General features: G+C 43.4%; 1 protein-coding gene across 9 annotated transcripts in view; it reads right to left on the reverse strand.

Moving 5' to 3' along the window:
• The window catches only part of Tbc1d31 (TBC1 domain family member 31), a 62,840-nt gene extending 56,825 nt beyond the window's left edge, over positions 1 to 6,015 (reverse strand). For 5 of the 9 annotated variants that reach the window (XM_042673133.1, XM_042673132.1, XM_042673134.1 and 2 more), the window contains exons 1-2: positions 5,862 to 6,015; positions 2,947 to 3,093 (exon numbers count right to left, since the gene is read on the reverse strand). In XM_042673133.1, coding sequence (XP_042529067.1) covers positions 2,947 to 3,093; positions 5,862 to 5,938 — 224 coding nt within the window. In that variant the 5' untranslated portion in view covers positions 5,939 to 6,015. Of the gene's footprint in view, positions 1 to 2,946; positions 3,094 to 5,861 lie in introns of those variants that run through there. The other 4 variants (XM_042673138.1, XM_042673137.1, XM_042673136.1 and 1 more) reach the window with 2 other exon arrangements.
• Between the last annotated feature and the right edge of the window lie 6,386 nt (positions 6,016 to 12,401).

A 12,401-nucleotide genomic window follows, 5' to 3' on the forward strand; every position in this document is an offset into this window, starting at 1 on the left:
CCTGAGAAACAAAGGACCTCCACTCATCTGGTCGAATCACTACTAAATAACCCCATGTTGCTGATCACATATATGGTATATATGTGCACACTGGAGGGAAACTAGGAGGAGGACACAGAACTAGAGGGAATCAGGGAAAAACATACAACAGCGGGACCCATTAGCTGCACTGGACATTGACCAAAACAAACTAAGCAACTCAATGGCAGCAATGGGAGGAAGGGAACAAGTGGGAAAGAGGGAACAGCTGATGCTATGTAAAACGTACATATCATCCGATATAGAATAACTATTGTCAAAGCTCATAGAACTCATAAACTTTATAGACCATGATAGACAATTTGCCCCATGAAAGTTAGAATGTGTTTATGACTTTAAGCATCACTATCCCACAATACTGTGAAATTTGTGAAATTATGTAATCACTTAATCACAATAAAGAATTTGCAAAAAAAAAAAAAAAGAAAAGAAAATACTAAGAAGATACTATAGGATCTGAAAATATTACCAGAAAAAAAGGGGAAAAATTCTGGGAGATACAAGCACAGGGAATTATTTTCTGAACTAAGACCCCAATTGCTCAGAAAACCAGAGCAAAAACTGAAAAACGTAACTGTAGGAAATTAAAGTTTCTGCACAGCAAAAGAAACTTTCTAAGCTTGGTGCTTGATGACTCCCACCTGTAATCCTAGCTACTCAGGAGGCTAAGATCTGAGGACTGCGTTTGGAAGCCAGCCTCGGACAGGAAAAAGTCCATGAGACTCTTATTTCCAATTAACCACCAGAAAACCAGAAGTGGTGTTGTGGCTCAAAGTGACAGAGGGCTAGCCTTGAGTGAAAAAGCTCAGGGATAGCACCAAGGCCCTGAGTTCAAGCCCCATGACCAACAACAACAAAGAAACATTTTCCAAAACAGACTACCCACAGAATAGAAGAAAATCTTAGCAGCTATTCAACTCATGAACAATTAACATGCAGAATATACAAAGAGCTCAACAAACTAAACAGTAAATGAATAAATAGCCTAATTAATAAATGAGTAAATGAACCAATTAGTTTTCAGAAAAAGAAATAACAAATGGCTAATAAATATATAAAGCAATGTTCACCATCCTTAGCCATAAAGGAACTGCAAATTAAAACTACACAGTGTGATTCTATCTCACCCTTGTTAGAATGTTAATTATCAAGAAAACAAACAACAACAAATGCTGGGAGGGAATGTAAGTTAAAGCTTAGAAAATCAGCAAAGGTTTCTCAAAAAACTAAAAATAGATCAACCTTTTTTTTTTTTTTTTGCCAGTCATGGTGCCTGAACTCTGGGCCTGGGCGCTGTCCCTCAGCTCTTCAGCTCAAGGCTAGTGCCCTACCACTTGAGCCACAGCACCACTTCCGGCTTTTTTCTTTTTGCTTATGTGGTGCTGAGGAATTGAACCCAGGGCCTCATGCATGCAAGGCAAGTGCTCTACCACTGAACCACCTTCCCAGCCCCAAAAATAGATCAATCTTATGACCCCCACCATACCACTCTTGGGTATATGTCTGAATGAGTGTAAATCAATATACATTGTAACAATATAACATACATTGCAATATACATATGTAAACCTGCATACCTATGTTTATTATAGCCCTGTTTACAATGGGTAAACTGTGGAATTGATTGAAGTGCCCAAGAACCAATAAATAAGAAAATATGGTGTGTATATCATAAAATTTCACTCCATCATAAAGAATAATGAAACTGTTATTTGTAGTAAAACAAATTGAACTGGGGAGCATATTGCATGAGATGAGCCAAGTTTTAAAAAAAAGTATCGCATGTTTTGTGGAATCTAGACCTAAAATATATACACATGTAAGCTTCTTTTCCAATAGTGCGAAATGTGGCTTCATTCTCCCTGATATATTTACTTATTTGACCAAACCTCCCATCATTGGCACAGCCCACACATAGACAATCCCACTCTTGCTGCAGTGCTCCCTCATTCCTAGTCCTGCAGCATGGACACCTACCTAATCAGTCCCACTGAACTGCTTAACGACTAAATTCTTCTACATGGGAACAGATGAGGAAGAAGAGTAGAGACAAGTTCTTTAAAATTCTTGGATTTAGAGCTGGGAAGGTGGCTCAGTGGTAGAGCGCTTGCCTTGCATGCCTGAGGCCCTGAGTTCGATTCCTCAGCACCACATAAGCAAAAAGAAAAAAAAAAAGCCAGAAGTGTCACTGTGGCTCAAGTGGTAGAGCGCTAGCCTTGAGCTGAAGAGCTGAGGGACAGCACCCAGGCCCAGAGTTCAGGCCCCACAACCGGACCCCCCCCAAAAAAAAAAAATTCTTGGATTTAGTATACTGTAGGAATGCTCAAAGGTAAATATGTTTGTTCTAAATTGCTTAGTGTAATACCAGAGATGAACAAATAAATTAGCAATATTAAATTTTAATTTAAGTCAGGCACCGGTGACTCATGCCTGAATCCTAGCTCAAAGGAGGCTGATATCTGAGGACCACAATCCAAAGCCAGCCTAGGAGGAAGGTCTGTGAGACTCTTATTTCCAATAAACCATCAAAAAACCAGAAGTGGCGCTGTGGCTCAAGTGGTAGAGTGCTAGCCTTGAGATGAAGAGCTGAGGGACAGCACCAAGGCCCAGAGTTCCAAGCCTCATAACTGATTTAAAAAAAAAAAGAAAGAAAGAAAGAAAGAAAATTTAAGACAAAACAAGCTACTAGAGACACTGTGAGAACCAGCACTTTAAATTCTCACCAAAATCCCCAAAACTGAACAATATATTTCTATTATTTTCCTATCTTCTTCCTTCAGCATTGTTTTCTAAGGGACCTAAAACTAATAAAGCTTTCTGAATGCATAATGAATAGCAAGGAGCCAAGGAATTAAGTTATTAAACAAGGTATTATAAAAACAAACCAAAAATCCCACATCTGCTTACCTGTTTCCATATAAGTCAAAAACATAGATATTTCCTTGATGGTCTCCAGCAATTAAGCAATCACCTGAGCCATCAAAAGCCACACTCAAAAATCGCAAAACTTTTGGATGGTAATCAGAAGTACTGTGAATGATGTTCACTATAACTCTGTCAAAATAAAACAAGAAACTAGATATTAGTAAGTTCTACATCAACTATTATTTTATATGTGAAATATAGCATTTATAGGAGATATTTCCAATATTTGAAGGCTTTCTGCCTATTCTTCCCCTCCTCTCCTATTGATATTCCTTCTCTTCCATACAATCGGTTTTACAAGCGTTTTTGGAAACAGTTCAGAAAATTATTCTTATGAAAGTAGCTACTGTTCATTTCTTCAAGTGCTTGAAACTTTATGTCAGACTCTGACAAGGTGGGAGACGTGTTCTACTGCACACGCGAACTTACAGTTTAGTAAGTAAAGTAGTAAGTAAAAGACAAAAAAATAAATGTATCAACATCTATGAACTATGTATGATTGCTTGAAAGGCCAACAATACTGTGTCAGATTGTTGTTGTGATATAAAATTTATTCAAAAATGAATAAAGAAGATGCTGTGTAAGGACAGGGACCAGAGCTTGCTGGTTACTGTAACCCAGTGCTTAGCCTCTGCACCTGACCTACAATGCAGAAGTACCCAGACCATGCCCTCTGAATAAATGAATGCTTTAAGTCTTTCTTTTAAAACCCACATGAATTACAGCTCTACTGAAAAGATTTAGGAACTTTCAATACCCTATAGAACTACAAAGAATACTTTTTTTTTCTTTTGGGTCTGGTCGTTGGGCCTGAACTCTGGGCCTGAGCACTGTCCCTCAGCTCTTCAGCTCAAGGCTAGCGCTCTACCACTTGAGCCACAGCACCACTTCCAGCTTTTTTCTCTTTTCTTATGTGGTGCTGAGGAATCAACCCAGGGCCTCGAGCGTGCAAGTCAAGCGCTCTATCACTGAGCCACCTTCCCAGCCCCTACAAAGAATACTTTAACAAGTTATATAAAAAGAAATCATTCTAATTTTAGGTTTTAAACAAGTGGCACATGTATACAAACAAATGTACAAACACACATTGAAAAGAAAAAATGTACATATAGGGAAAAAAAGGTGAACACATCTGAATAGCAGCCATGTATAAAAGGAATATGAGTTATTCTCCCCACCTTCTTTCTACTGTCTTGTATTTGTGTACATATTTGTGTATACATACTACTTTCATACTACTGTTTCAAACTTTATTACAGTATTCACATAGACCTAGAGTGGTGGTGCACCTTATAATCTCAGCTACAAGGGAGGCAGAAGTAGGCTGGAGGCCAGACCCCTAGCAAACCATGGCTTTATTATTCATTTTTTGGGTCCAGTCGTGGGGCCTGGGTGCTGTCCCTCAGCTCTTCAGCTCAAGGCTAGTGCTCTACCACTTGAGTCACAGCGCCACTTCCGGCTTTTTTTTTCCTGCTTATGTAGTGCTGAGGAATCGAACCCAGGGCCTCATGCACGCAAGGCAAGCACTCTACCACTGAGCCACCTTCCCAGCTCTGCAAACATGGCTTTATCCAAAAAAATAAAAATGGGTAGGGCATGGCTCAAGTTGTAGAACTAGACTAGTAAGTGCAGAGCTCTAAGTTCATTTCTATTTATAGACACACACATAGGCCTATTTGTCTGAAGTTACTGCTTTTTCCTCCCCTTTCCTCTAAAGTTAATTTATTTGAGAGGAGGATCCTGTACTATGTATTTGCTGGGAGGAAAAAACCTGTTTATGGAATTTGTGGCACAAAATAACTCCTTAGAATAATGCCTATGTGTTTATTCTGTTCCTGAAGACCAGAAAAAAAAACTAGTCTTCATTGCAATGCATTTTTAATTAGAACAATTTTGTTTTGAATTTTAATATTAGAAATTTCCTTCTCATTAAAGTGCGCTGAAGTGAGCTAGATGGTGCTCAGTGGTAGAACACGCGCCTTGTATGTGTAAGGCCCCAGGTTGTTCGGACCCTCCAGCAACACAGAAAAAAATTCATAATATAAATATTTTTTAAACAATTTAGACTCATTAAGGAAAATATACTTTTCACATTGCTTTGTGTGTGTGTGAGTGTGAATTTGTGTTTGTGTGTGTGTGTGTGTGGTGCTAGAACCTGAACTCAGGGCGTGGGCACTGTCTCTGAACCTCTTGGTGCTCAAGGCTATCCTTCTACCACTTGAGCCACAGAGCCACTTCCAGTTTTTTGAGTAGTTAATTGGAGATAAGAGTGTCACAGGGACTGTTCTGCCCCGGCTGGCTTTGAACTGCGATCCTCAAATCCCAGCCTCCTGAGGAGCTAAGATTACAGGCGCCCAGACAAGAACGTGTATTCAGTGGCGTGGATGGGGCAGCATCCGTGCTTAGGAAGAGAACTGACAGTGTCGTGAACAAGTCTAGCAAGAGAACTGACAGTGTCGTGAACAAGTCTAGCACCGCTCCTTTGGGCCTATAAAGGAGTAAACATTTACACTTTGTTAACAGAAAACAAGAGCATCTCTTCCCTCTCCCCCCGCCCCCCCTCCAGGCGATGCGGTGACGCGCAGGGCCATCTCCGGCCACGCGCACTGGGGGGCGGAGGCTTCCATCAAGGTCACACCTTGAAAAGGCCGAGCCTTTTAAAGAGGGCCGAGAACCCGCAGCAAAGCGAAGAGCGGCGCGGGACTAATGGCCAGCTCCTCCCCTGACTCTGCGGCCCGCCCGCGCGCGCGCGTGGGGAGGCTGCGATCCTCCGGCCGCCTGCCTCCCCCCCACCCCCGAGGCCGCACCGGAGCGACACCCCGCAGGGTCACAGCCCGACCCCGAGCCCCGCACCCCCTTCCCAGACGCGGCCTCCGCCCTCGCGCCGCGGCCTTTACCCGTCCCGACTGGCCGGAGAGGGCTTGCGGTGCCATATCTTGCCGCTCTCCTTGTTGCCCAGGTCTGTGCTCTGCATGACGAAGCGCACTCGCGACCCCTGCCAGCCCCGTGGGTAACCGTCCCGGCGCCCTCCCAGCGGGCCCCGCGCTCCGGGCCCGGGAAATTCAAGCGCCAGCCGTGCAGCCTAAGGCCCTGAGGGCCGTACCAATCACGTGTGGAACCTTTCTAGTTCTGACCAATCAAAAAGTGAATTTTGCTCACGCCCCGCCTACTTCACCCCTGCGGCTTCAAACAGTAGACTTCACCAACTAGCTTCTCTAGACTCCGCCTCTCTTCCATCGTTGCCCTCCCTTGCGTACCTCCGGCTCCCCAGGCCCAAAGCCTTGTGGGAAGCGTAGTTTTCTGGAGATAAGAGTGTGGGAACTCTGCACACTTACGAGTCTTCTGGGATTTTATGCTCCAAAACAGGAAAAAGATTTTTTCCCTCGGGTCCTTGCATTCCTTTCTAAATTGAGTTTAGGATTAGGGATGTATAAAGGCAACTAATAGAAAATCATGAGGCAAGTGCATTGAGAACTGAAAGGTTCCTGGAACTTTTAGACTCCAAAGAACCATAAGGATGAGTAGTCCAGTCTTCTGGACCTTTTCACCATCCTTGTGATTGTTTTTTCAATTCCATAATCTGGCAAGAGGCTCCTACATTTTGGTATACAACCTGCCAATCACAGTCCAAAAAGAAATGGAAGGCAATGAGTGCTTGCTTCACACAAGGCGGTTAGTACCAAGAAGTATGGATTGGCAGGACATGTAATCCGAATGACCATTATAACAAATGGCTATGAAAGTGGCACACGTACTTAAACCCCAGTGCCATGGGTCCACGCACCTTTCTGTGATTTGCCTCCATACTTTATGGTTATTGCTACTGCAGTTCTCTGTTGCTAAAGACATCCATGCTCTGGATATAGAATAAGGAGAAATCAAGCTCGCACTAAACTGGAAGCTTTTTCTCAATAGCTACTATTTTTGTAGGGCAGGAGGGCTGGATACTGCCAGGGGTCCGTTGTCACCAGTGGTCCTGCTTGACTACTAGCCTTGCATGTTGCTTCCCTAGTAGCATGTCCTGCAGGTTGTGCCATATTGTCACAACAACCACATTTCAATAGGACTTATGCCTGTTCCACAGAAGAGAACCCATGCTTGGTACTATAAGTCAGGAACCTGTGGCTCAGAAAGTCACAGGACCCAGACAAGCCACTGTAATTGTGTTCTTAATTCAAGATAATGAATCAGTAAAACTGCTGTCTAAACAGGTGTCTGCTGAGAGATGACTGTTGCTTCCAGCTATAGTCAAAGGAAACTTCTTATAATGGTCAGGGACTACAGCACAACCATCTATGAATCACACTGTTGGGTTTCAGAAGTTTCAACTGCAAACAACAGTATACTAAGGTTTTCAGCTAATACTGCAAGAGCAGCAGCAGCAGTCAAAACCTCTAGATCAATCCTACCGTTGTATCCTACCATCTCAGTCTTGGCTATTTTTTTTTGGTTGGTTGTGGGGCCTGAACTCTGGGCCTGGACACTGTGCCTCAGCTCTTCAGCTCAAGGCTAGCGCTCTACCACTTGAGCTACAGCACCACTTCCCGCTTTTTCTGCTTATGTGGTGCTGAGGAATCAAACCCAGGGCCTCATGCATGCAAGGCAAGCACTCTACCACTGAGCCACCTTCCCAGCCCATTGGCCATTGTTGATGTCATGTGTGCATTTTTTCCCTGATTTTGGGAGGTGTGGGGGGACAAAGGCAGGAGAAAAGAAAGGGAGGAGGAAGGGTGAACAAATGCAGTAATAGCATTTGGTATACACTAATAGGACAGTGAACTATATGGCTTGTAGGCAGGGACAGGAGTGGAAAACTGGGAGAAAGTAAAAGAAGTAGTAACCTTGTCCAAAAGAGAAATGTACACATTACCTGAATTATGAAATGACTCTCCCTCAGTACAAAACCTTAATTACAATAAAATTATATTTAAAAATTAATGTAGGGGTTCACACTTCTTGGCTGAGGGAATGACATAAGGTTACCAAAAGCCTTAAGAAGCTAGGGAAACTGATAGTGTGGTGGTTGAGAATAATGACTTTGATTTTAATTTTAAAAAATTATATCCTAGTCCATTGGTATTAATGGGATGACTTTTGACGCAGCAGGAACTTGCTCAACCAAAGCCATGGTAGCATGCAGATAATGACAGTCTTAGGCTGACCATATCAAGGTCAAAAAGCTTTCCCTTCTGGCCTGCAGGAGCTAATGACATATAACCCGATGTCCAGGAGTGAATATCACACAATCTAGTTTTCAGGGATGACCATTGCCATGCCATCACACCCCACGGAAGTCTTGAGGTCATGAAATCCTTATGGAAGTTACTTGTTCTCAAGTCTGCCCATGTTCTCCCCTTAAGAGTGACCTTTCACTTTTTATTACTAAGCTTGCTCTTGCTGATGAAATATTTTGTTTCTGTCCTTCAGTACTTTCTCTAATGAGATCAACAGCTTTCCGACTCTGACCCAATCTGGATCTGGTCCCAGTCTCTCTACAGCCTAGACTCCAATTCACTATGTGGCCTGAGTGGTCCTCAAAACTACCATGACCCTGGGTACTAGTGGCTCACTTCTGTAATCCTAGCTACTCAGGAGGCTGAGATCTGAGGATCATGGCTCAAAGCCAACCTGGGCATGAAAGTCCATGAGACTCTTATCTCCAATTAGCCACCAGAAAACTAGAAATGGCTCTATGGCTCAAATTGATCAAGTGCTAGCCTTGAGTGAAAAAGCTCAGGGACAGCACCCAGGCCTTGAGTTCAAGCCCCACGACTGACAACAAAAACCCAGCTATGACTTGTATGCTGTCTCAGCCTCCAAATACTGAGATCATAGGTGTGTGGATAACCATATTCAATTATAATTGTATTGAAATTCCTACCTAGGAATCTCACTAAACTAGGAAAGAGTTGGCTGCTTGAGACTAAAAGTTGTCACCATGAGGCTTAAACTCAGGACCTGGGCACTGTCCCTGAGCTTTTTTGCTTAAGGTTAGCCCTGCAACATGAGTCACAGCTCCATTTTTTGTTTTTTTTTTTTGTTTTTTTTTTTTTTAGTGGTTAAATAGAGCTAAGAGTCTCACCCAGGCTGGCTTCAAATTGCAATCCTCAGATCTCAGCCCTCTGAGTATGATTATATGCATGAGCCATCATTGCCTGGCTCAATCTCAGTCAAGCCAGTCTTTAAGGGGCTTGAAGGGCTTTGGAGAAAGGAAAGGAGGCCTAGTGAGGCTACAGGTGGTGCACAGACTTTGTCAGCTGGGGCCTGAGTCTTCTCCAGAATATTTCAATAGACTTGGAAAGGAGTTACAAATGCCCTCTGGGCTCTGTGAATCCTAAAATTTAGGATTTAGGGAAGAATCACTAAAGGATTAGGGAAGCTAGGCAAGATGGCACAGCACTTGGAGGCTGGGCAGGATTGTGAGTTGGGGGCCAGACTAGGACTCATGACATTTTTGTCTCATTAAACGGAAAACAAAACTGATTAAAGTGGGACTGGAAGAGGGATGGGGAGGATTTTAAACATGGGCAGTTTTGCCTCCTCAGCAATCCCCTTACAGATTCTCAACCCCATCACAAGAACTACACTGCCTTCTTATACTTATGGGCCAGGAATCTCAGCCAGCCACTCAGTTCAGTAGTTGAATGACTGGTCCAGAGATGGGGCGTGATTCAGCTAAGCCAATCAGGATGCTCCTGTGGAATTTTTAAGTGAAATATTGAAGAGAGTCTCAGTCCCTTCTGTCAGAATAGCTCCAATTTTCTCTTGATGGTGAGTGAACAGAGGATACAAGGAAAAGCATTAGAACAAAACAAACCCCATGGCAAGGGGACATTCTGGTAGCATTTATGTTCCATATTTGAATTGTCCAAAAGCTCAAATGACCTTTTCTTATTTTTGTCGGTCATAGGGCTTGAACTCTGGGCCTGGGCGCTGTCCCTCAGACCTTCAGCTCAAGGCTAGTGCTCTACCATTTGAGCCATAGCACCACTTCTGGTTTTCTGGTGGTTTTTTGGAGATAAGAGTCTCATGGACTTTCCTGCTCGGGCTAGCTTTGAACCATGATCCTCAGATCTCAGCCTCCTAAGTAGCTAGGATTACAGGCATGAGCCACCTGCCCTGGCGTCAAATGACCTTTTGTCTTCCCTATTTCTTGGTTACTTGAGCTAGAGTTTTGTCTTCTATTTCTAGAGTAAAAGAAATTTGAGGGGGGAAGAAAGAGCAAGGGGAGATTTCAGAAGGTAATGATACATAGGCTAGGTTGGAAGGATGAGGTAGTGGAAAGGAAGAAAACAGCATCTGCAGAAAGGCAGAAAGGAAACCAGCAGTACATACCTTTAATCCCAGCATTCAGAGGCTGAGGGAAGAAGATTGGAAATTCAAAGTCCCAGCCTACCTCACCTACCTCAGACTATTGTGAGACATTATCCAAACAAATTGCTTGGCACTGCAAAACTATCAATAACAATAATAGTAAAAAAAATTACCATTATTACTGTGTGGGTGAATGACAGAATAAAAGATAGGCATAAGTCAGAATATGAAAGAATACAGTATCCTTATTCTTAGGAGTTTGATCTTGTGATCAAATGGATTCTAGGGAAACTCAGAGACCTCTGATAGTAGTGGTGAAAATCACATATGAGTTGGAGGCTTGGGGTAGAATGAATGTTGCTAATGAGGCCAAAAGAGACAACAAGTTGATTGAGCCAGTCACTGTAGTAGGAATCCAGACAGGCAACAGCTGGATGATGAAAGTTTATTGACATGTTGTGTGGGAAAACTGACATTGCAACAGAAACAATTCTGTTTCATCAGTGGAGCAGAACTGGGTGTCACGCTGCTAAGGGATGCAAATGTAGGCAATGTTTTCCTTTTCCTAGATGACTCAGCTATGTGGCCCTGCAAGGAGGGGGCAAGAGACAGAAGCCACTGCAGGTGAACTGCAACACAGGGTACCCCACCCCCTCTTTAACATGAGTCAGAAAAAAAAATATCAAGGGGATGTGTTCCAAGCTCCTTAAATAAATATTCACGTCTCAGTGTTCTCATAAAACATACATGAAAGCAACCAAGGGCAGTGTTTCATGTCTAATCAAAAGGATGTGGCATCCACAGCTGAGATGTTACACTATCAGAGGAGGAATGTGAAGTTGATCTTGACAGCAAGTTCATGTCCATGTTCAATGAGAAAACTGCCAACATAGATCAGGGTTTCTAAAATGCCACCTGCAGACTAAAGGAAGGAGGAAATCAGAGCATGAAGCCCTGACAGAAGGGGCTGTGCCTGAAATCCCTCAGCTTTACAGCCTTTCCATGTGGAATTTGCAGGCACTGTCACGTGTAAAGCTGTCTTAGGAAGGACAGTCGAGAGCCATTTGTGCCTTAGCCTCACTGCATACTATTCCGTCTTACAGATGAAGCATGATTTTTATAATTTTCCCTAACTGTTGTTTGCTGGATTATTTGCAATGTTTATGCCCGGTAAATTAATTTCTAGTTGTACTATCATAGGCACTACTAGTACAAGTATGAGTAGATTGTGTAGGTGAAGCTTCAACTGTTATTACACTTTGCAAGTCCTCCCTGGAAAGAGGGCTAAGGGAGTCCAAGCTCGATGCCAAGAATACCAAATCATTAGCTTTGGTTTGTAGCCTCCTAATAACTTCTGGGTTTAGAAGACAAGCCATCAATCAAGCATGGCAGGACGCTAGTAAGCCATGAGTAAAATGCATCTAATTGCTGTAAGAGAGGAAGACAAACCTATTGAGCTAAGCATCTATTATCTAGTAAAGTATTCCAGGGCCACACCATCTTCAGGGTCCATTCTGAGAAGTATGGGGGGAAAAGGCCACAGATCCATCTAAGGGTGGTCAGCAGGAGGGTCATCCAGCGCCTAGCACCCCTTCTCAGGCAAACTACATGACATTTAGGGGTTCGTCCATCCCTCTCATTTTCTCTGTGGCCTTTACCAGCAGGAAAAAAGATCTTTTCCACGTATTTCTGTTATATGCATAGTGTTGTATTTGAGCAACACTTTTATCAACTTCCGTGTGTGTGTGTGTGTGTGTGTGTGTATGTGTGTGTGTGTGTGTGTGTGTGTGTGTGAGAGAGAGAGAGAGAGAGAGAGAGAGACAGAGACAGAGTACTGGGGCTTGAATTGAGGGCCTCTTGCTCTCATTTGGCTTTTTTGCTCAAGGTTGGCACTGTACCACTTGAGCCTCATCTCCACTTCCAACTTTATTTTATTTTATTTTTTGGGTCCGGTCGTGGGGCCTGAACTCTGGGCCTGGGCGCTGTCCCTCAGCTCTTCAGCTTAAGGCTAGCACTCTACCACTTGAGCCACAGCGCCACTTCCGGCTTTTTTCTTATGTGGTGCTGAGGAATCGAACCCAGGGCCTTGAGCATGCAAGGCAAGTTGCTCTACCACTGAGCCA

The sequence above is a fragment of the Dipodomys spectabilis genome, unplaced genomic scaffold (genome assembly GCF_019054845.1).
Source record: "Dipodomys spectabilis isolate Male_0828 unplaced genomic scaffold, ASM1905484v1 ptg000783l, whole genome shotgun sequence".
Classification (NCBI taxonomy): Eukaryota; Metazoa; Chordata; class Mammalia; order Rodentia; family Heteromyidae; genus Dipodomys; species Dipodomys spectabilis.